The sequence below is a fragment of the Scatophagus argus genome, chromosome 23, assembly GCF_020382885.2.
Source record: "Scatophagus argus isolate fScaArg1 chromosome 23, fScaArg1.pri, whole genome shotgun sequence".
Classification (NCBI taxonomy): Eukaryota; Metazoa; Chordata; class Actinopteri; family Scatophagidae; genus Scatophagus; species Scatophagus argus.
Genome location: NC_058515.1, coordinates 9,442,781 through 9,467,064, shown reverse-complemented (window position 1 = coordinate 9,467,064; position 24,284 = coordinate 9,442,781). Strand labels below are relative to the sequence as shown.

The following is a 24,284-nucleotide window of genomic DNA, read 5'->3' as shown; positions in this document are numbered from 1 at the left end:
GTGATCCACAGCTCAGTGAGTCACTCCACTTGCCCATGTGACATCTACTCTACATCTACAACGCTCCTCTTGCTTCATAGACTCATGGTGGTTTAAGGTGATAGCAATGGAAATATTTCTGAATGAGAACTACACGTTCTCCTCAAACCAAAAGGATAAATATAAATTATAAGTGCTAGTTTTTTGTTTTTTTTACCCAGTCTGATGAATTTATATCCTTTTGAACACAGCACAGTTCTGAACATGTGTACAGGCTCATCTTATCTCTTCCATGTCATGGACTTTGAAAAGATTGTGGGTTTTATTGATGTACAGATGGATACATGGATGTACAAGCTTTACAATAAATCCTCAAGTCTTACTTCTCAGGCTTATTGTGGATCTTATGAGGGACGTACATCACAAATGGCAAATGTTAGTTTTTCAGACTCCAATTTCCTTTACTCCCTCCTCTTCTCATTGTAACACAGGAGCACTTGGGTCTGCGTAGCATGTCCTCCTTAGACTATTGTTAGTCCCTGACAAATATTTTCTCCCACAAAAGCTCTTCATCATCAGTGACAAATCCACAGTAACGCCTACCCTCTCCACCTCAAGCCATTATGTGATCAACAACCAACTCTCCCACAAGGTGTACTCAGTCCTGCCTCATCAGAGCTGACAACCCGCCTGACTTCCCATCTCAGCCACACCAGCTCCTTCTCATTTCTGGATTGAGATCTTGGAGATTTATATTGTTATTTATATTCATCTTTATTAAAGGTGTTGCATTTGTTTTATACTTCTCTGAATACATTTGTCATTGCTTCATACAGTAAGCATTCTTGCTTTATGTCATGTGTAGGACATGTGATTGACACCAAGCAATATGCTTGATCAGAGGAGATTACGTTGTTCTTGCTTGCAGAGTAACAGCCAACGGTTGCAAAGGAACATGTAAGAGGAGAAAGAAAAAAAAAAAGAGAAAGAAGACTCTTTCCTGGAAGTCCTCATTCCCATGAAGTGTTGTCAAATACCTCAGATGAAATGAAATTTAATATTGTGGCTGGTTTAAAGGAGCAAAGTTAAACAATAACAGCACTTTTGCCATTTCAAGTTTTCAGTTTTACTTTCAAACCATAATCAGGAGGAGGTAGAGGTGTGGGGAAACAACAGTAATTTTTGCTGTTAAGTATACCCTGTCCCCTTATAGTACAGCTGCCTACATCTGCAGTGGGAAGAATAAACTGAAGGAAACCATCTAACGCTTCAAAGATGAACAAAGAAATTGGCAGGTTAAGAAAGACAAAAAAGTTTCATTTATAGTTTGATGTTGATGAGTGTTTTTTTCTGCAGGTTAGGAATACTGGATGGACCAGTGCAGTTTCCTGTCACACCACACGATGGCAGCAGATTATTAGAAAAACAAAATGAATTGCCTCCGACAGACACTGTGACTCCATTTCAGCTCTTTCTCAACCCAGCAAAGGTCGTTAGTGGTCAGGTTGCCAATAATAATTACTTTCACAATTAATTATTTGGTCTGCTGAAACAACTGTCATCACAATTTCCCACAACCCAAAATCTTGAAATTGCTTCTTCTATCCAACCAATAGTTCACAACCCAAAGGCTCTTCATTTAACATCACAAATAGCAAATAAAAGCATCCAATCCTCACATTTAAGAAGGCGGAACCAGCGAATGTTTGCTTGAAAAATGACTGAAAAGCTTATCAAATTAGTTCGTAGCTAATTTTCTTTGGATCGACTAATCGATAAAACGTGGCATACTGACAAGGTCCAAAGTGATATATTAAGACTGTAGAACGAATGGCAAGAAAACAAGCCGGGTAGTAACTGGTCGATACTGACAAGTGTTTTATTAGTAACACAGACCTGGAGACAGAGCCAATAAGAAGCCGCTGAGAGCCTTGACAAGACTGACATTGTTCAGAAGGCATTTAAAGACGGAGGGTCTATTAGTTGAACCCATACAGAAAGCGGGGCAGGTAAAAACTGAAACGTTCTGGGAAGGTTGCAAATTTGAATCAAATACAAAACCAACTGCAACAAAAACAGAAGGAGGAAAAATTAAGTGCAATTCCTATTAGATGAAATCAGGATGGCATCAAATGACAAAGGGGGAGAGCAAAATGTCATGGTATGCAGATGTCATATTATCATATAATAGAGAAACAAATATGGAAAGGCGGCAAGGCAGTCCACATATCGTTAACAGGCCATTATTTTGTTGTTCCTCTCACAAGTTTTCAGTCGTCTTTATCAATGAGTCCCATGAGGAGCTTTTGGGGAAAGACTGATGATTATGGCTGGGGGAAAATAAAGAATATCAGGCTGCTCGGCTATTTGTCCAGGAGAACACCTGTGGATGGTTTGTTGCAAGCAAAAGTCCATCAACTGCAAGTTTAAGTCGATCCATTCTTGTTCAGAGGGGGGAAAAAAAAAAAAAAACGTACCTCGGATTAATGAATCATCGCTGGGCTGTGAAGTTGACCTAAAAAGGGGTGGTTTTCTACTTTCCCCTTCTCAGTTGCTCGGTGAGGTTAAGACAGTAAAACGATGAGTTGCCTGCTTAAGTGCAATGTCTGGTGATGATGGAGAAGAGGAAACTAATGTAAAGCTGTCTTTGTTGCTTTGCTGATCCTCAAACCCCCCTCCCCTCCCAATTGTCAAAAAAGTTTAAAAAGGGACTAAGGAACTCAGCAAGCATACTCCGACTCACGTACACAAGCTCACGTTCATACGCACATAGTCAGTATCAGGAGCGATAAGGCAGAGAGGCTCCGTTTTGTTTTGGAAAAAAAAAAAAAATACAAATAAAGAATCAAGGAAAAAAAAAAAAGGTGGCTCCCCCTCCCCTCCTTAGTAGTTTATGGGTTCTGGTGATCCCATACTGTTCATCCCATGTTAGGCGGTCACCCCAACCCTCATCTCCTCAGGACAGGTCTGAGAGGCTCAGAGAGGGCCGGTGGGTGGTCTCTGTGGGAACGGAGAGCAGGATGGAAGCTGGCAGAGAGGAAGAGGCTGCTCAACAAGCTGCTCCCCCTCTCGATTCAGCCAATCACCAGAGCCGATGCTGGTGGAGGTTTCGACTGAGGACGGAGCGGACATCAGCAGTGAACCTAGGTAGGGGAGGGAGAGAGGAAATTTAACTGCTTGACATTTCACTATTGAAGTAATTAAAGGAAATGTTCAACATAAAATGAGTTGAACAAGAAGTTTGGCTCTTTCCAACGTGAAAAATTATGCCCACTAACATCTGCGAAGCTTAATGATAAACATATTGTATCTCCTCTGCTTAGTCTAGTCTATAAGCACAAAACTGATTTGAAGACTGGCTATGCACTGTGATTTCACAACAGTGAATCAATCTGTCCAGCTGTAAAGAAGATGTACCATCTTAGACTACAGTGCAGGTTGCCACACAACATGTTTTTTTTAATTTTGGTCTCTGTATAGGTACAATGAAACCAAACCTGGCAACCTCACAGTGACAACAAGACTGATAAATGCACTCCTACTGCTCGGCTGCTGATTCCCTAAGCATGTTAACACCACTTGATTCCCTCAATACCTGCAAATTATTGACTTTGATATATTTGTTCATTAACGAATTAAACCCGTGTCGTAGTATTAGTGAGTGTTACAACATATTATGAAGCGTCCTTCAGTCATCTGCCTCATGCTCCTATTTTAATCAATACAGCTGTCTACGTAGGTCGAATAACAACTTAACGCTTCACTCACAACATGCACACTAACATGAGCCAAAGCATATTTTTATGCTTCAACTATATTTTCCTTCTACATTTTAAATGAGGCTCCAAGACTCAGAACTGACACAACTGAAGCTGCTTTGCTAATGTGCTGCTTTAATGATATGACAATACTCAAAGCAACAAGTTTTGTTAATAGCTTTATCGATATATTTAAACCACTAAAACCACATACAGCAGATTCAGCCATTAAACTGCAGCTTTGAAATTACCACATGCTCATTTGAAGACAGACAGACAGACAGACAGACAAGAGTTTAAGCATTTGCACCGTCTATGTGCTCTCACGCCAACATTATGCCTTTTACCTTAGTGCATCCAGCATAGGCAGCAAGTTAAGAAGTGCTGTGTCACTAGGGTCGCTGAACCAGGACTTGATGGGTATTGCATTGTCTGGAGGGCAGAAAACAGTCAGTTGCGTCAGAGAAATCAACATGGTTGTGATTTTATGCTGCTCTGTTAAAAGAGACCACCAATTGTTGGAGGAGTTGCAGATTTAATGCACTGTTACAAGCACTTACAATGCAAGCCTTGTGGTGAGAATAAGCCACTTAGTTATATGTTCTATTCCTGCCTCATCCCAAGGCTGATGTTTGTAAGATGATGTCTCCTTTGATTTTTTTTTTTGTGTGTGAAAGGTGGAAGTACATAGAACACAAGCAGCTGAATATGCAACAACGTTACTAATCTGAATATGGTTACATTTTTTTTACCTTTTCACCCCGACCATTTGACTAATAATCACCAAATCATAAATGAACAAAGGATGCCAATTATATTATAATAGTTCATCTGTTTAACACATATCTTGACACATTTGTGTGGCAAAGTACATCCTATAAATGTATAATTTTTTTTCTAGCTAGTATTGTTCTTGGATAGGATTTTCCTTTAGGACAAGAGAGAGAAAGAATGAGTCAGACTGATATAAAGCAGGTGAGGCTTTGAGTCTTACCTGGATGGCTACGATAAGCACCAGGCGAGTTGTCCAGGATGACAATACTGGACAGGTCATCGTGTACTACAGACAGGTCTTTAATATAACTACCTAGATCCAATGTACAATGCTGTGATAAAAGAAACAAAAATGCAAAAGTCACTAACACCACCAGAAAGCAGAGGAAGTGAAAAAACTGAAGAGCCGAAGGAGTATCCGCTTCAGTACACAGAGTTTAAATTACAGGCTGGAGCAGTACCTGTCTGTAGTATCTGCGTTTCAGGATGTTCCTGTTGTTGTCCAGCTTGTCTGCCACTGCTGAGCCGTAGATCTCCATACTGGCTGTGAAAACCACCAGCTCATACCACTGGCTCACCTGTGTAAACACACAAGTATAGAACACATAATAGTATAAGTACACAAGTTACAGTAAGTCACGAAGGATTATTATCCAAAACAAATATAGATTTATGACATTGGATGGTGTGAGAGAGCAGCACAATGGAGTGCAATGGCAAAGATGACAGATCGGATAAAAGATGACCTGAGTAATGATGTTTCGAGTTCACCGTGTGCTTTACTGTTCCCTTCCATGTTAATCTGGGATTCAAACATACAAGCAGCGACACCGATCACAGCCTGACACTCACCACTTCTAAAAAGAAGTCAACGTGTGGCCTTTTATGTACGAAGAATCTGACTGGGTGCTTGTCAATGACGACCTGCACAGAAGGAGAAACAGAACAACTGTGTTCATGTGGGCAGACAGTTTAGCTTGAATGCATAAGTGCAAAAACATGAACGTGAGAGTGTCTGAATGCTCGTACTTTGAGGATGAAGTCTGGCGGCGTTCCAGGTCTCACTGTGGGTCTGAGGACCCCGTCATGGTGAGAGTGAATCAGCGTCTCATCCAAGTCCAGAACCAGAATCTTCCTTTTTACTGCATCTTTTAGAGTTTAGCATAAAATATTAGACACTTGTGACCCTTTGTTCTGTATAAATAAAAGACAGTATATGCTTTCAATGTTACTCTGTGTTGGACGGTGTTGAACTGGCTGACCTCAGAGTCGTTTCATTGTGTTCTTGAAAGTAAGCCAACATAACCACTTTGAATTACATTTTTACTTCATCACAACTGTGTTTGCCTCATTTTACTGGGGGAATGAGGTTACAAATGAAATCACACAATATTACTATGCCACTAAACTGCTGCTGTATGATCTGATGAAAGCTTGACTAAGTGGACATAATGGGCTTTGGTCATACTGGACTATTCCAGATAGTGGCAAAATAACACTCAGAATAAGCACTCCAACATGCAGCAATCAAGAGAAGGCTGCACTTGAATACAACTTGTTTGGGCTGTATGCAGTTGTCTCCTCCTAAAAGCCTTTTCTGTTGACCTTCTGTTAGGTATAAGAGAGCAATGTGACACACAAGTTTGAAGACTGCCGTTACTTAATTTAATTCTGTCCACAGTGTTGTCAATACCAGCAGCCTTGAATGTAAAGGAATCACTCATTCACTGGAGACTGGACCTGAACCTCCAGCTGAGGTCACTGCGATTGAATGAGAGACGAGTCAAAGGGAACCGATATGCCATCCTTCCTCTAAGTCAAGAGTGTGAATGAGCTCTCTACGAGCAGAAAGGAAACCCGTTCAGAGTACGCACACATAGCAGTCCACGTTAATCTACGTGCTACTGTTAACATTTAGCATTTCCCCTCCACTTCCACACCACAAACATGTCTCGTCACTGTTAAAAGAGTCAGGGCAGGAAACCATGTCACCATGTTTGGTGAATTGTGACATTTACTGGCTGCCACCATAATTCACTGTTTTACTCAAATGCTTCTTTTGAGACAATGACTGTCTACCTAATGCAGTGGTTTGCTGTCTAGAACCAAATTAGGCCATCTTAATTTTAGCATTCTGGTCACAGTTCTTGTTGAACGCTATAGACTCCAAGCCACCTATTTATTAGTACAAATTTGATGTGCAGTGTAAATTATAATGTCAAGTATTATTTTCTTTTTAACGTACTACCATTCTTGGTATTTTCCAGCAGCAGTTATTGATTAGCTGCAGTTTTGGAGTGTGTCTGTATTTGCAACCAATGTAGCACATTAGGCTTTAAAGACACAATAGGAGAAACAAAATACTGTCTAACTCTGGTTTGCATGCAGCAGTCTGATGGACTTTAATAAAGGTGTGACAGGTTGCACCTGTTGAAAGCTTGTCTGAGTTTCCTCATACTATATAAGTTCTGTTGTCTATCGAGAAATACTGATGATGCTCATTAACTCTGAGGCATGGAATGTTTCCAGGAAATTTAAACATTACAAATGTGTTATGATTGCAGCGTCTCAGTAAAAGAGCAGTATTTTCCAGAATTTTTACAACTATGTTTACAATTCTTGACAGTCTCACACAAGAGAGGCTCCTGAAAATTTGACTGAAAAGTTGCACAATGAAAACAATCATGTACTTACTGAGTCTGTTTCTGGAGATAGGTGACAGAGGCAAAGTGTCGTATCGCACCGTCTGATACTGGATTATCTGCATATGAACAAAAGAAACAAAGCAGTCAGACAATCCTTAACAGATCAGGACAGCGTTAAAACAAAAAGCTATAAACAATACATTAGACCATAATGAGTTAATTACACCAAAGACATATTTTATCTTCATTTTCCTATTGCACTCTAGAAATGCTCATCTTCACTTACAATGCAATCCATAATTCAATTAGAAAAAAAGTATCATAGTTGATGCTTATCGGAGCTAAGGATGAATTAGATCAACGCTAATATCTGCATGAAGGTCTTAAACACTTTTAAGTCTTTAAATCCCCAAACTTATATTTAAGCCTTTAGACAACACACTGTTGGAAAATTGGCTCTTTATTAGAGAACTGAAGAGGACACAATACTGAAATGTGCTCAGCTGTGGCCACTCTCTAACTTCCTTGCTCTGCTCTGGTCAGTGACAACAGAGAGGATCCTCTCCAGTGCTGCTCTTGCCCGGAGGCTCTGCACTTTTCTTCACAGGGCTATTTTTATCCCCCCCAGCTGTCTGTGGGTGTCAGCCGAGCACAGGGCACATCCAGAAAGAGAGACTTGCAGGGTGACTTTAGATTGAGCTGGCGCTCCTTCGTACCTAAGCTTTGCATGGGGCCTCCCTCTGCGTCCCCTCCCACTGCTGCCTGGCAGAGAACGCTTGGGGGAAGCCTATTGGTGCCAGCGGCTGCTGGGCACCACAGGGGGACCTCACCCTCGACTCAGCTTTCTACACCTCCAAGAGCGTCCATCTGGACCCCAGGCATGCAAACTCAGACTCCAGAGTCCTTAGCTACAGACTAGGGCTACAACTGACATTTCAATTACTGTTCTTTCTAAACCTGACCAACAGTTTTTAATAAGTAATGGAAAAAAGCAGTTAGTTATTAATGTAGCTGTAGAATACTGGCAATTGTATTACGGAAATGACTTTAAATAAACCATAAACTCTGGCTACAACTATTTGTTTTCATTACAGATCAATTTGTTAATGATAATGTTGATTAATGATTTGGCTCCAGTGCTCAAGTTGGCATACTGAGATTGTTTGCTTTGACCTACCTATGGAACGAAAACCAAAGGTATTCATTTTAACATGACAGAGGACCAGAAGACTTTCACATCTGAAAAGCTGAAACCAGATCATTTAGAGCCTTCTATGATTAAAGAAATTACACTGATGACCTGACTGATGGTCAAAATTGTTGCAGATCAATTTCATGTTGCTTGACTAATCGATCAATCAACTAATCATGTTAGGAGTTTTGCGTTAGACAGCAACTTGTTTCAGCGCTAGTGCCATGCATGACAGCCAGAACCACTGTGCAAGATCGTCAGTAAGATTAATAAACAATCATCTCATCATCTGTTGACGCAGCGCAGCATGTGTTGGATTATGTCCTGGTCATAATATTCATAATCCAATAGAGCCTTTATTGATCCATGTTTTTGAACCAGGTCGCTTTGCGCATTGTGGTCTTCTCCAACGGAAACACCATGAGCCCTACCTTACTCACAGACAACAGATGAAGCTGTCAAGGGAATAAATGGATTTACAAAAGGGTTTATCGTTGTGTTAACAAACTGGGGCAGTGGACATCTATAATAATACCCTTGCTTTAATTGTATCGAGTGGTTTATGTCTTAACATCCTTTTCATCAAATTACCTGTCACGGTTTGCCTGACTTCCACCTATAGGGTCCCCTATGTTACACTGCTAAATAAGCAGCCACTGGATCATGACATTGTTCCAGTGAATCGCAGAGAGTAAACAACTGCGCTAAACTGCGAGTGAAAATGAGAGAAACAGAGGGAGGGATAGAGAGAGAGAGAACAGTACGCTCTCTGTGCTGACATAATCCCTCTCACTTCAGCCATAACATGGACTGGACTACTCATTCTCAGGGCCTGTTGACAACCTGTAAGTGTTGCTGCCACACAATTAACTACAGACAAAACTCGAACAGCAAGATGATTACAACACACAAGGCACTCCTAAAAGCTTTGTTGGCTTGATATGGAGCTACAGTCGAAGTCCACTCATATTACACCACACATGCATGTCTATTAACGACTTGACAACACCTGTGTGTGTGAGTGTCTAAGTTACAAGCAGGTGGCTTCTGTCACGTTAAATGCCATGTTTATTGTGGAGGCATTTCTAAGCTCCTAATCTATTTCTAATCAAAGGTGACCTGCAGCTTGTGCAGCCTGCTCCTCAAATTTAGTGTTAGGATGTGGGAGGTTTTCGCCTTTGCACAGGAGCTGAATGAGCCATTCATTCACACAAAAACAGACACTTAGATGCATTATTTAAGAGCTGAAACAGTCTTTTGGTTGACAAACCCAAATTTGATCAGCAACAGTGCTGATGATTGAGTAATTGTTGAAGTAATTTATCAATAACAAAATACCAAACAGTTTATGGTTTTAGCTTTGTAAATGTGAGCATGTGCTGTCTTCAAGGATGTTCTTTGTAAAATGAATATCCTTGAATACCCTTTGGTCTCAGGCTGTTGGTCAAGCAAAATGAACTGCAACCAAGACTTCACCTTGGAAAAAGTTTTCATTATTTTCTCATTCATTAGATCCTGAGTGGCATTTTATATACATCTACTGTTGCATGTTTGCAGTTTTTAAATATATCCTTTAAAATGTAGTTTTAAATACTCCAACCACTCTTTAAGCTGGAAGATGGAGCAATACATCTGACAGACACTTGCAGAACCTAAGAAGGCAATTGGGACCACGACACACAGATGGATTTGTTCTCACACATTAACATAATTTACAGATTATTTGATGAAACCAGCATGAAAGGACGCACATAGCAAGTACAGCACAGGCGAGAAACACAGCTCTCTAAGAGCCAGCTGAAGGTGGACGTGATCTGAAAAATAATGTTTATGCACATGGGAACCACGGTAACGTAGAGATTTTTGCTTACTTGTCACAGAAACACAACAGGCTTAACTACCACATATATTTCAAACCCATTCTCACCGTTCGTAGGTGCTTCCTGAGGATGTACATGATGAAGCCCCATATTCTCGACGTTACGCCGAGAAAAGTGCGGATACCAAGTAAACATTGGCGGGTCTTCAGCATGTTGATGAGCACGCAAAGACCCCACAGCAAGTCAACTTCAATTCTCGGTTGATATCACGCTTTTGCTCAAAGTTGATGAGACAATTACTGAGGGAACTTGCTTGCTAGTGATAGTGAAAATCCGTCTTTAGCCACAGCCGCCAAACTAGCAATTCAAATAAACAAGAGGCCAAGCAAACGTGTGAGTACCTCGCTCTGCACACTTGTGGCTCAACTAACGTTAAACAGAATATATTTTCATTGTAAATATGAAAGACAAACGTGGACGTGGTGGAAAAAAAGCTGCTCCACGACGACTGCTGCTCTATGGACCTTAGCACGCAGCTCGTTGACAAGCTAGCTCCGGAGCTAGCAGTGTACCAACTAAGGTTAGCTAGTAGCCAACAAGCTACCGCTAGCTCGACAGGGTGACCACCTTGAACCCAGGACAAAAATACCCCCAAAAATCTGTGGGGACGCTCGTTGTCAAGCACCGGTTCAACGCGACTTCACTCTGCGCCGTCCAAAGAAAGACAGCTTCACAAAAGTTCCACAAAGTCTAACCGGCCCAGTTAAAATCAGTTTGTAGTCCAGTTGAAATCCGGAATGAAACTGCGAGCCGCCATCGCCGCGTTGCCGTCACTTCCGCGAGGAATCCTGTGGTTGCGCGCAGCACGTCCACGTGGAAAGAAAATAAACAGACATGGACGAGCAGAGGTGTTGAACCCAGTAGATGTCTGTTAAATTTTATAATTTTTTAGCAGTTTTACTTTGTCTTTAAGTTTTCAGCCACTCTCTTAATGGCTGTAGTGCAGTTTAACTCGATCATGATTTCCGGTAAGACGTGTATGTGTGTGGTTGCATAAAGTTTTGCTCTCGTTTTGACAGTGGTTTGATTTGTATTACCGTGATTCGAAGTAGTAAAACAATACAATATGAAAATTTCACTGGGCGTGGGGGAATATTTTTATAGTCCCTGTATACCGTGTATTATAAGATTTGGTAGGGGCAGCAGTTGATATATGGCTTTGCCAACTCTTGGGTAATGCACAAGTTTATTCCAACTAATTAATTACTTCAAACTACTGGGAAACTAATGAATAATTTCCTCTGATGCTGCCATGAAAATAGCATTATGATTTAGAGATGTTACTTGTAATAGGAAATGGTTTCCCTGGATACCCATGAAGAAATCCAATTTTGTCAACAAAATTCGCTAGACAGATTATGTAAAAACTATAATCATATAAATGAATCACATGAATTCACATGTATCACTTACAAATATATAAAGTATATATTATATACAAATATATATATAAATATATAAAGTAAAACAACACTGCAATAAATCATTATGTAAAGAGACTCTTCAGTGCAAGAAGCAAAGTGTGGTGTAAATAAAAAATATTTGGAGAAAACCTTTGCATAAAATCATTTAATAAACATAACAGTTTTTTTTACAAAAACACTGTACATTATTTTATATCTTCAAATTTCCATGAGATAAAAATCTTGGTGATAAAAACTTTAAATCTTCACTACTGAAAACAACTCAGAGTCTTCAATGGCAAGAAGGATACAAAACATGTATCTTCCATGCCTTCAGTGGATTTTATGTCCTAACCCTACACATCAAGATCATCGTCAGGGTCCTCCTGGTCATAGTCGTCATTGGCGTCGGGCTCATATAGAATTCGTCCTGAACCTGGCCCTGAGTGGAGCAGAGCTGTTTTCCTGTAAAACAGACAGCACAGTGTTTTAGGTTGTTTGTAAAAACAAAAAACTAGGAATAAAACATAGAATTTTATCAGTGAAAAAAAGGTTTGAAAACACAAAAAATTTCTCACTTCTCCTTGCTGAAGACAAAGGGAAGAGCAAGCTTCTCCTTGGCCTCCCTCTCTGTATCAGATAGTCGGAGGTTGAAAGTCAAGTTGGCTGTTGGGTCCATCTATAGAAAAACAAGGATGTCACTTTCACTCCTGTTCTTTCTGAGCTCTATCTTATGTGGTGTGACCGTATTAAGCATGTATTATATTGCACCTCCTGTTCCTCAGGTTCAGTCTGTTTGGGTCCAAGCTGCCTCTGCCTGCTCTGTACCGTGACTGTAAGATCCTCTTTGATGCTGAAAATCTCCTCCTAGGAACACACACAAAAAAAGAAAAAAGTTACCATATTAATTTTCAACAACATAGCAAGAAAAATAGTCATTCCAATAGAAATACTGCTTACATCTTGCACAACTTTCCCCGATTTTGAGCGCTTTGTTATCTTTGCCACTGCTTCATCTCCCTTCATCCCAGGTGCTACAGTGACGACAGAGGTAGCCAGGTGGCATACACTTCCTGCAGTACCCCTCTGATGCATATCTGCATGGAGCAGACCGATAATAGCTCTCACAGCTCCCCCTAATGAAAACACAAACACAGAACCTCAAATGGTGAACTCAGTGCATGGTTTTCAAGCTCCACTGAACTCTAAAATAAGTCAGCCAGGATAATTTGTCTGACAATATGATGATACAGCTTTTAATAAATATTCGTTTTTAATGTGTGATTTCTCTTTAAAGAAAATTAAAGGTAAAAAAAAAATCACAATGATTCTTACAGCCTGAATGTCAGTCCTTCTTTCACTCAATTACACTGCAAAACATTTATAACATCCTGCAGACACACAGACATTACAAAAATAATTTCATTATTTATCACCTTTTCTGAATTGTTGTAGGATCTTGCAGACAGCAGGAGGACTGAGGTGTCTCAGAATCCATGAAAGAGAGTCAATCACAAAGGTAGCTGGTTTGGAATGGGATGTTTGCTTCACTAGATGTGTAAGTTCCTCCAGATGGAACTGGTGAACTGTGAATACTGGGTTATCAGTCCAACCAAGCGGGTCTGTATAAGCATTGTGAAAGTGTAGTCTGAAGTGACAAAAACAGATAATTAGTGGTCTGCTTGTTTAAAGGTTAAATAAACTCTGCCTAATAAAAAAGTGCTGCAGCAAATTCATTATCCAGTAGTAATGGATTTTGTTTTTTGTTTTGGTTGCTCATTTGAGTATTTAGCCTTTAAAATATAATAAAAATACACTTTATAAGTTTCAACAATTCATGTTAATTCAAATGTCTTCAGTTTATGTAGATAAAAACAATAAATGCTCAGACTGGGAAATCTGGTACCAGTGAATTTTGCCAGATAAATGAACCATTAATCAAATTCAAAGCAGGGGGTTATTAACTGTATTTTGATGGACCAATTGCTTCAGCACTAATGTTAAGTTACCTCTGAATGGGTGATCCTTTCAGTCCATCTTTCAGCTCTTCTTCACTGACCTCAAAGCCAAGGACATGAACAGTCTCCTCCCTACATTCATAACATAAGCTAGTTTATAAAAATGTTTTTTTTTTCCAGTAAATATATAACTTAAAACGTGAATACCTGGTGGCACATACATGACCAAACAATCACCATACACATTTCTTTAAATACCTGTGCAATGCAGCACTGATGAAGCTCTTGAGGAGGTGTCGACCAGAATAACGAGCAGAATCTGCCAAAGCAAGTATACGCTACATGACTTTACTGAATGCTATTGCTTCGCTTCACATTCTGAGAGCAGATGCTAGCAGAAGTTCAGACTTTAAAACATTTACCTTGTATTATAAGAAACCCTCCAGCATCAGTACTTTGCAATAATTCAGTTAACATGGTGCTAAAGTTATATTAGTAAATTGTAGAATTGTAGCCTCAGCTAGTTAGCATGCTTCTGATCACCTATTTCAACGTGAATATCATAATAACAAAATTCAGTAATTCAACGGCAGAAGAACGACATCTTTCACATTTTAGAATGGCGAGCACCGAAAGTCGTAGCAACTTATATTTCAAAGAAAATAACCTTTTTTGGCAAATTAAGTTCAGTACGTTTCGCTAGGTAGCGTGTTTAGACTGTTCATATTCAAAAACTTCATATCCCGTCAGTTCCAGTCACTTTGCTGTGGCTCATATATGGGAAATGGAGTTTAAGAAAATTTACAACACATGCTTACACCGTGGAGAATGTCTGCACGATAAACTACGTTACCCAGAACACCCCACGGGAAACATTGCGCAGGCAGCATCAAGAGGTTTCTGCCGCGCACGGAGAAGACCGTGCGGAATAAAGTCAGAACTCCAGACGTTTTGTGTGCATACAGTGTAGAGGGGAAAAAACTTCATCGGAGAAGTTCTCGAAACCAGCCCACATTTATTAGTACTCGCGTTAATCTAAAGAGTTTTTTACGATTCTGACACTTTTCAGTACCGATGGTTATATAAAAAAGTGACGAAGAAATGGAGCTATAAGCGTAGGACGTTAAGCAATAGAGGAATTAGTATTTTATCGGGCTAATAACGTTAGTGTGGCGACAGTTCAGAGGCGGTTTTCTCCTGGTACGTTAACGTTAGCTGTTGTGACGGATCGACAGCGAGGAAATACTACAGCAACGACCCAGAGAGGATTGTTTTTTGGAACAGTGTCTTCGGTGTTCCCCGTCCTCGGTTTGCTGTTGCTAAAGTTGCCCGGCGATAAGGTGCAGCCACGCCGGGGGGAAGCACGGCGCGACGGCCGCTACTCCGGCTAGCTCGCTTGCTGCTTCTGTTTCTTGGATCGAGGCCTTGTCGGTGAGGCGACAATGCTTGACATAATGTCTGAGCACCAAGGTATGTTGCATATGTAACAGTGGCGAGCCATCAAGCAAACGACTCCCGTGTGGTGTTTATCTGTTAACTGGTGTAATCTGTCGGCCGAGTTTTGCGGACATTAAGATGGCTAACCTAAGTTATGTCTAACGCTAATGTTACGTTTGGTTGCGTATGTATTAACAACACGTCTTGCTAGCGGCCAACTTATGTTCTGTAGTTAAAATACCATGAAAGTTGTGTTGAAGTTAGTATATTCATTGTTTTATTGCAGTTAATTTAACTTACCCAATGTTAACATAGTTATTGCACAATTAAGTTAGCTTGCTTGTTGGTTAACGCGCCGATCTAGCTTAACGTTAATAGCTAATAGCTGGATAGCTAACGTTCCCCCTACCAACAGACTGAACACACCCTATAACTTCCAAGTGTTATGTTAAATTAGCTCACTTGTCAGCCACGAATAACACTATTTTTCACATGAGCTTGAACTCCAGTACTGACAACACGGCCGATTAAATGTTAGACCTTTTTAACACCAAGCTATCTTGGGTGATGAGCCTCCCACTTCCATTTCAGAAACGCTAGCGTGATTGGCTAGCTAACCGAGTGGCTTATTTGTAACATTAACTCGCATAAGAATCAAAATCAGCCGTTAGCAGTGGCGAGTGCAAAGGTAACTCGTTAGATGCAACGGAAAGTAAGAAACTCACACTTGCCGTCATCACTGCAAAAGGAATAACGTGTTGTGTTATCTTTTCTAAATGTCAGCTAACATTAGCACAGAGCGTTTAGACAATAACGTTAAAGAATGACAAGTTATAGCCCCGCAGCCTACAAAGTGAGCGTTGTTAGCTGCACTTTTACGGACTAAACTATTTGTTCAAACATCGATATTAAATAAATTAAGTTATTATTGACTGATGTCGAGATATCCAAACTTTGTGTGAAGTTCAGACAATAACCAAATGACACCGGTTGCCGTTGTTGGCAGTCAACTCGCGTTAACATCCGATGACTGATTTGCTTATTTTCCACTCAAATGGTTATCGGTAAACTCTGTCGGTCAATTTAACGTTTCTAAACGAACACGACACTTAAATAAGCTCAGCTTGCTCATGGCTAATATCCCTGATTAAGTTATTGAGCCGTGTTAGCAGGCTAATGCTACCGTAAGTCCACATGTCTCATTACATCCAGGCAACAGTGTGCTTGGTAATTCTGTCTACTAGCTGTTTGTATGAATATGATAAGCGAATCAAGACTGATTCACTTGTGACTTAGAGAACTGTTTTATTTTTTTTCTTCCACCAGATTCACTGTTGACGTGCAAAACGGAACCTCTGGTGAGTACTTTGTCCTGTTACTTAGTAGTTCATTCAGTAGCTTTCTGCTGTTTGAACTTGTTTGGATTCGATTTGCTTTTTTATTCACACAAAGGCTGTGCTTTCTGTAGGCCCCAGAGAGGAAAAAGAGGACTGTAGAGGACTTCAACAAGTTCTGTAGCTTTGTCCTGGCTTATGCTGGCTACATCCCCAGTCCGAAAGAGGTAAGCTGCCATGAATATCACTGAGGATGAGTGACTGTTGTTGTCAGCCTTGCTCAAGTTGTGAAGAAACTGCAACTTTTTCTTTTGTTGTTGTTGTCCTGTAGGAAAGTTCATGGTCCCCAACATCTTCCAGCTCTGCACACAGTTCAGGGTTGTCAGCAGATGGAGGTGGTGGAGGCAGCAGCTCCACAGGCAATGCTTGGGCAGATGGGACCTCCGACATCCACACTATCCATACATTTGTCCGCAAAGCTCGAGCAAATAAGGGCAAAAATATTCGCCGCATGCACTCTGATAGCACTCTGCTGGACAAGATGCGCCTTAAAGACTCCTTGTTTGAGAGCCAGGCCAGCTCAAAGGCAGAGCGCAAGAAGGACAAAAAACTGAAAAAGTTGTCACTGGGTTCTGCCATGACGGCGGCAGATAGTGGCAGTAGTGAAGGCGAGAAAAGAGCCCGCATTAAACGCAGCAAAAACTCAAAACAGCCAAAAGCGAAGAAGCTCAAAAGTTCGTCCGCCCAAAGTGAGACCGACTCTGAGGCACGGCATACGCATACAGAGGTACGACCCAGCAGAGAGGAGCTGGCTGTGCACGGAGGCTCCCCCTCAAGCATGCAGGGCCTGGGGAAGATGCAGCCAGACGAGTCCATGAGGGAAGCAGAGATGAGTTCCAGTGAGGGTGAGACCTGGATTGCTGATGAAGACATTATGGTGGAGTCAGGTATGATGTTAAGCTTCTAACTTACTACACCAAAGCTCTGTCCATTGCTTAATATGCTGCAATTCATGACTTTAATATCCTCTAACGCTGCCATCTTTATCAACACAGGGGATGATTCATGGGACTTGATCACCTGTTACTGTGGGAAGCCATTCGCAGGGCGGCCAATGATCGAGTGCAACCAGTGTAGCATATGGGTGCACTTGTCATGTGCGAAAATCAAGAAGTCCAACGTTCCTGACATCTTTTACTGCCACAAGTGCAGGGACTTGCGGCGGTCAGGTCACAAAAAAGACACCTAGAGTGGAACAGGGTGGGAGGGATATGGAACACCCACCCCCCTTTTGCTGTTCTCTGACACTTGTTTTCTTTGATGCCTACAGCCAAAACAGCCTAAATTATCACCTGGATTGGAATTGTATTGTCACTTTGTAGGGTTTCTTTTGACAATCGCAACCATTCTTATTTATCCCTCATTTTGTTTTTGTTTTTTGTTTGTTTTTTTTAATTTTCTTCTTTGGCTACTACAAAGAACTGGACAGAAGACAATGGTGACAGTGGAGAATCATTTATGTTACTAATTAATTCCTTTATTAATTGGCTTTACTGTTGTATACTGTGCTAGTGATGTGCACAGAAATTTTCACACTCATATTCACTGAAGGTGCATTTTGACTTGTAAATTATTTCTTGAGGATATCGACAAATCAGTGAAAACTTCCTTTAGTGCGTCAAGGAGTACCATTTTCACTTAGTTCAGTCATAGCCATTTTCTCTCAACTTTAAATTAATGCAGGTTTTACACATTGACAAAATTTAGGGCTTAAGAGATGGGAAAATGTCGCTCCTTTTTATTTGTTTAGAGGCAGCTCTTTTTATTTTTGATCGTATTTTGGCGATTTTTTTTATTGTAATTTTTTTATTTTTGAATTTCAGTTCTCAGTGATGATCACTGAACTTAAAAAAGAAAATGTTGAGATCTAACTCCTCTAGAATAAGTGATCTATACCTATAATCTGTTAACATTTACTTCTTTTGCATCTAAATTGCTACATTTCAAATTGCACACACTTCTTTCGGCAGTGCACTTTTTACACATAAGCCCAAATACCCTTTTCTACCACACCTGTGGGTGGTGTTTGGGTTATGATGAGCTACGACTGTGCTTAGCATGTCGCTGTGTACATTTGTGATTGAGCGCTTAATGTTTCTCCCTGTCTGGCTTATTAATCATTGATAGCCATTTATCATGAACAACATTTACGTTCAAAGCTGTTCATTTTTGATGTTTTTGTTTCATGGTTTTTTTTTTTTTGTTTGTTTTTCATGTTAAGAACTTACCTGACATGAGGGGCTGATGTTGCTGTAAGACGAATGGTTTAGCAGCGCTTTACGATATCAGAGTGGCTCTGAGGCTTGTTTAAGAAAGGTTGTAAAATATATGTTTTTCCTTTTTCATGTAATTGTTTATTTCTTAGCTTTCTCAGAAGCGGGATTAGAGATGGACCCGCATCAGAGAACGGACGTAAGGTTGTCTCACATCGAGAACAAAGTTGTAGTGTACAGAAACTAAGCTGATGCCGCAAAGGTTTGTGGCATTTCTTTATGTTGTTTGGTTTTACCATGTGCTTTTTTTTTCTTTTGTTGATGGGAGTGTCTTGGTAAGTCTCCAGTAGCAGTTGCACTCTCTCTCTCTCTCTCTCTCTCTCTCTCTCTCTGTCTCTGCATCAGTTCTGTGTACATATCCCGTTCTTTAACAACTGTACATATGTGAAAGTGAAGAGAGAAAATACCCAAGCAAAATCTATATTTTCTGCAGTCTGATATTGTTTTCTTTGATTGTAGCTTGAAAAATAAAAGTCTTTGGGAACAAATGTAAGGTGGCATTTATAATAATTTGCATTGAAATTGCGTGGAGAAAAATAAGACACCCAAAACAGTTGCTTCATTATATTTAATTAGGACTTTGGCACATAACAGAGTTTGTCATGTTTGTCTTTTACCACTAGAGGGAGTCGAACACAGGTATCTCACTTGTTAGTATGGTAATGAGTCAAATAATATAGAATAAATATGAAATGTTCAAATATGGATCGGCAATGAAGAAAACAGTTGTTGGTGTTGCTCTTTATTTCTTGTATTCTTCCCAGTGGAAGTCGGGTTCATCCTGTAACACAAACATACAAATACTCAGTTTTTCATTCTCAAGTGTTAAGAAATTGTCAATACTAATCCTTTGTTATACTTTATTAGTGACACCATACAGACAAGTCAAGCAGGTTGATACCTGGAAATCAAGTAAGTGGCATGCAATTGTTAGTTGTGATGGAGGCTAATTTGTTTTGGAAATAAAAGGCATAAAAAAATAAATGCACAGTAAAAATGAATACAGTGTCAGACAACTTGTCCAGATGTTAATTTCTCTCAGTAAAAGCCTCTGATGTGGTACGTACGTCTCTTGGAACTCACCTGTCGGTGGCGAAAACTGGACATTTGAAAACCGCCAATGGAGTCCAGAGGAGCAACCTTCCTCCTGAGGACACATCAAAAGACATCCTCAGTCCAAAACCCCTCATTTCTGTGCTGTTCGGGGACTGAAATAGTCTTAGTTATGTGTAACTGAATGGAAAAAAACTTATGTATTACAGTTATTTAAACTGTGAGCTAGTAACATTTTCAGTCCTCCCAATTTGTTCATTAGAAGTTACATTTTCTAAAGTTTCTTCATGCATTACTTTCATAATGTCACCACAGGCGTAAACCCATTCAAGATGCGTGATACAAGTTTTCCTCACCTCTTTTCGTTACGGCGGTACTGGAACTGGTTCTGATTCTGCCGTTTGACAGGAAGGGGCTCTGCTGGGGCGAGGACGGTCTCTGGGTGAGAGTGGCGTCTGTTCACATCCCTGCCCGTCTCCCCAGCATCGCCCACAGAGAGGTCTCTCTGGTCTGAGGCATCAAGCAGGGGGAAGAGCTCTTGGTCCAGCCAGTTTACTTCCTGTGGACGATAATCAGTTTGTAAAATAGACTGCTAACTATTAAACGCTTCCAGGTGTTTGATTTGAAGAGTTTGCCCCTAAAGGCCTACCCGCTTGTTCCTGAATCCGCTTGGCAACACAGCAGCAGATATTTGCTCCAGCAACATGTAAAGAGCCAGGGAAGGTAGCACACACCTGGACCAAAGCATCTGAACAGAGCGAGATAGCCAGAGTCAGTAACAATAACACGCAAGCAAATGAATTTTCCAAAAAAATCCCAGTTTTACCTTTAATCTTCAGTTTTCTCCTTGGACTTCTCTCCTCAAAGCTGATTATGACTGCAATCTCTGCGTCTTCTGAGCTGATGACCAGCGTGGACGGTATTTGTAGACATGCATGTAGGGTGGGTTTATATTATGGGACCGGCATCGAGGGCTGTTTAGGCTAAGTGAGTGTGTGTGTCTGAGAGAGAGACTGTGACCTCAGACATGCCAATTACATCTGCCGCCTGGCATTGTCATCATTAGTTCATTAGAGTCGGTCCTCTGCAGCCACTCTTAAGATATTTTAAGTGCTGACAACATGCACATCGTCCCATCCCCACACCCTCTTCCCTGCAGGCGATATGAGGGAAGATGGGAGCCAGATAAGGTCATTGCTGAGTAGTTTGCTGTTTAGATGCTTGCGTTGGGGTGAATCTTTAGCTTTTGTTACCATGCAAACACATCTTTAATATTTAATTCTATTACTGGTACTGATGGTAAGATTTATGATATGGTAAATGTGTGTAAAATGTCTAAAATACTCACTGCCAGGCATCAGGTATCAAGTTGGACACTTGTAAAACAGAAACGACCACAAATGCTTGTTTTTAATTTCAGTTTATTGATTGTTTTATTCACTGAATCAGTTTGGATAAGATAATTTTGGCAAAGTGCTTAAGTATCCATTTTTGTTTATTACTGAATTCTAAAAGTCGAGTTGCAGAATTTCTTTCAAGATGCTAGTACTCAAAATTCTTGAAATAAGTAGATTTTTATCTGCACAGGTTCAAATATTGTTAATACATTAGCACAATTTTCATTTCCTTTAACAAGAGAAACTGCTTGACAGACACTTTTTAAATTATGCACTACGTTCATATTGCAAAATTACCTATAAAATCATTAGATTTGTGTTTTGTGTGTTGTGTCAAAACCTTCAAATATGTGAAACAAAACCCCAATAACCTGTTTTGTTTAAAATCATTCAGCTGGATAATGCTAAAAGTTGCTGTTTGTCTGTTATTGAGTTCTGAAAGTCTTAGCTTCTCCCAGCACTCGGAGGTAATCACAACCTCTCTGTAAAATCCTTCACAAACCTTTCTGTGCCATTTTTAATCACCGTGGTTCAATGAGCTGCCTTATTCTGCTGCTGTTACTGATATTTAATCATTGCCCAATCTCATTTATCATAAAAGTTTGGATTTGGTTTGTTGTAATCTTGGAAAAATGCATTTTTAATTTACTAATTAATCTGTGAAATGTTTATCAGAGCTGGCAGACATGTTTAAACGACTTGACAGCCATGAAAAAAATGAAACCAAGAAAAGCAAGCAATGTTTTTCTCATTTTCAGGTCATAAATAGCATAAATGATAAAGCTGTACAGTTAACTGATAAGTTAATGAATGATTCAGTGAATCCAATATTCACATCTGCACTAAGTCATTGTGTGTAGACCCAAAGACAAGCACAGAGACATAGAAATCGGAGATGTTATCAGGACCCCAGTGTGTGTGTGGTAATCTGGAAAAGTTGATCAGTCCGCTTCGCCCGACTTCACCGGCGGATGGCCGCCCAATCCAGACCACACACAAAAGTCTGCACCCCGCCTGCCTGCCCGCTGCCTCCACACAAAACAGAAAACAGAGAGGAGACAGTGTAGCAGGGATGGATGGAGAGATTGGCGGAGGATGGGACGGGTGGAGGGGGTCCGCTTGGAGCGTATGCACATTCAGACACGTTTTCACTTTTCCTCTTTTCCCTCCCTGTCCTAATTATTTCTATTTTGGGACACTGAGGCCCACCAAACATAGAGCTGGTGCTGATAGATCAGGCGTGTATAAATAAACCGAGGCAAGGCTGGGAGCATGTCAGCAGGGGCAGAGGCCAGATAGGCTGCACTGATTACCTCTACTATCAGGGACAGGCCTCATTAGGAGCCTCGTGCAGGGTGTGTGTGTGTGTGTGTGTGTGTGTGTTGTCTTATTGCAATAAAGAACCAAATGTCCTCCCAAAGTTGTAAACGTAATGACAATCCTTCAAAATGGGGACCTTTTATTGGTTTTTAGGTCTCCATGTGTTTTGTATGGGGTCCACTTTAGGGATTAGGATCAGATTTTGTTAAGGTAAAGTTTCATTCTAAAATTTTAAATATTCTTAGTATGTAAACAGATTTTTAAATGAAATTCAAAAGTATGTATTATGCTTAAAGGGAAAGTTGCAGTTTAGGGAAAATACCTTTCACTCTTTTTTGCCAAGAGTTAGATATCCCTTTTGTGTCTGTATGATAAATACAAAGCTAAAGCCATCAGAAGGTTAGCTTAGCTTAGCACAAAGAATGATAACAGAGGGAAATAACTCCTAAGGTACCAAAATAATCCTACCAGCACTTCTAAAGCTCACTAGTTAACATGTTACACTTTGCAACAAAAAGTTGTGGTTTTATTGGGGGTTATGAGACTTTTCGTTTCTTGGTCTGGAGCAGCAACTTCCTTTTCGCTACACTAAGATAACCTGCAGCTGGCTGTAGCATCATATTTACCACGCAAGCTTTCATGTGTGGTATTGATTTTCTCTTGTCAACTCTTAGCAAGAAAGGGAACATCAAACTATTACTCTGACTGCACTTACAAGACACCATAAAGTTATAATCAATACAATCTGAATGCATTTGTTTGTACTTTATATACCTCAGCATACTCAAATGACCATTTATGTGTGATATTTACAGGGCTGAGATATATTGAACAAGTATGTCTGGTGGTTGTAGTTCTAAGTAGCCTGTATACAAATACAAGTACATGGTAAAAAAAAAGAAATAAATTAACCATTACTGCAAAAAAAAGAATACTCAAATACAAGTTAATGGGGTCAGATTAGCACAGTCAGGTGTGTACTTAAGTGTAGTGAAGTACAAGTTATACTGGACGCTATGTGAGGGATGGCGTACAGTGAGTGTGTGATGTGATGGCTCTTGTCATGGCTTGTTCCTAAAGAAAAAACAATTTGAGAATAGGGCATTGAACAAAGCTGTTCATTAATTATTGTTAATATATACAGTACAATGTCTGTCGGTTTAAAAGACGTTTACATTAAAGTAAGTGTGTAAGTACATTAATATATTTCAGTAAATACGGTCTAAACTTCTTTCACTTTTTCAGAATACTGTGTGATGTTGTTTGGGGTCGCTAGTTTCGTTTACAGTTAAGGTTTGGACAGGAATATAGTCATTGAAAGTGCTCAAGAGTACGGTAATATAAAAGTATGTGTCTGTGTGATAAATCTATGTCTCTCTCTCTCTGTTTGTGTGTGTGTGTGTGTGTGTGTGTGTGCTGATTGACTTCTCACACACCCCGCCCCAGGCCAGAGCCCTATAAGTACCAGGCATTGGAGCAGGTGCCAAATATAGACTCAGCAGAGAATGTCCCCTCCACAACCGTGAGAAACTTTAGAAAAGATTAACATGAAAAACAACATTACAAAATATGAGATGGAATGTATATATGTATATATCTGTTGATTCATTCATTCATCTATGCTGGAAATGCCCTTACAAAGTATCCAACTGTTCTACAACACAACAACTCTTACTTATGTAAAATATCACAATGTAAAAATCTGGAGCCATTTTCAAGAAATAGCATCCAGTATGTTTTTTTTTTAAATTTTCTTATTTGGATTTTGATAAATAAACTTTTTCTAAGCTTTTACAGTTTACTTGATGTAACGCTGCATGA

At 40.1% G+C, this 24,284-nt stretch overlaps 3 protein-coding genes across 5 annotated transcripts; 1 reads left to right on the top strand and 2 right to left on the bottom strand.

The window, feature by feature from the left end:
- Nucleotides 1–1,833: 1,833 nt before the first annotated feature.
- Nucleotides 1,834–11,034, bottom strand: LOC124054428 (CTD nuclear envelope phosphatase 1A). 2 transcript variants are annotated; one of them, XM_046380410.1, is made up of 9 exons: nucleotides 10,642–11,034; nucleotides 10,276–10,525; nucleotides 7,206–7,272; nucleotides 5,541–5,659; nucleotides 5,364–5,435; nucleotides 4,973–5,089; nucleotides 4,732–4,843; nucleotides 4,085–4,169; nucleotides 1,834–3,122 (listed from the first exon to the last, which is right to left on the bottom strand). In XM_046380410.1, the coding sequence occupies exons 2-9, from the start codon at nucleotides 10,378–10,380 to the stop codon at nucleotides 3,062–3,064; spliced, it is 738 nt and encodes a 245-aa protein (XP_046236366.1). In that variant the 5' UTR covers nucleotides 10,381–10,525; nucleotides 10,642–11,034; the 3' UTR covers nucleotides 1,834–3,061. The 2 variants fall into 2 exon arrangements, with proteins under 2 accessions (XP_046236366.1, XP_046236365.1); XM_046380409.1 differs by having other exon boundaries at nucleotides 10,276–11,034.
- Nucleotides 11,035–11,782: 748 nt separating this feature from the next.
- On the bottom strand, nucleotides 11,783–15,588 carry elp5 (elongator acetyltransferase complex subunit 5). Of its 2 annotated transcripts, none has more exons than XM_046380408.1 (8): nucleotides 15,327–15,588; nucleotides 13,848–13,908; nucleotides 13,641–13,721; nucleotides 13,068–13,279; nucleotides 12,592–12,767; nucleotides 12,403–12,498; nucleotides 12,210–12,310; nucleotides 11,783–12,096 (listed from the first exon to the last, which is right to left on the bottom strand). In XM_046380408.1, the coding sequence occupies exons 1-8, from the start codon at nucleotides 15,337–15,339 to the stop codon at nucleotides 11,988–11,990; spliced, it is 849 nt and encodes a 282-aa protein (XP_046236364.1). In that variant the 5' UTR covers nucleotides 15,340–15,588; the 3' UTR covers nucleotides 11,783–11,987. The 2 variants fall into 2 exon arrangements, with proteins under 2 accessions (XP_046236364.1, XP_046236362.1); XM_046380406.1 differs by lacking the exon at nucleotides 15,327–15,588 and adding an exon at nucleotides 14,012–14,335.
- Nucleotides 14,486–19,181, top strand: phf23b (PHD finger protein 23b). The gene is made up of 5 exons (XM_046380405.1): nucleotides 14,486–15,059; nucleotides 16,353–16,384; nucleotides 16,495–16,587; nucleotides 16,692–17,307; nucleotides 17,416–19,181. Exons 1-5 carry the CDS (start codon nucleotides 15,032–15,034, stop codon nucleotides 17,607–17,609), a joined length of 963 nt encoding a protein of 320 aa, XP_046236361.1. The 5' UTR covers nucleotides 14,486–15,031; the 3' UTR covers nucleotides 17,610–19,181.
- The last annotated feature ends 5,103 nt before the right edge of the window (nucleotides 19,182–24,284 follow it).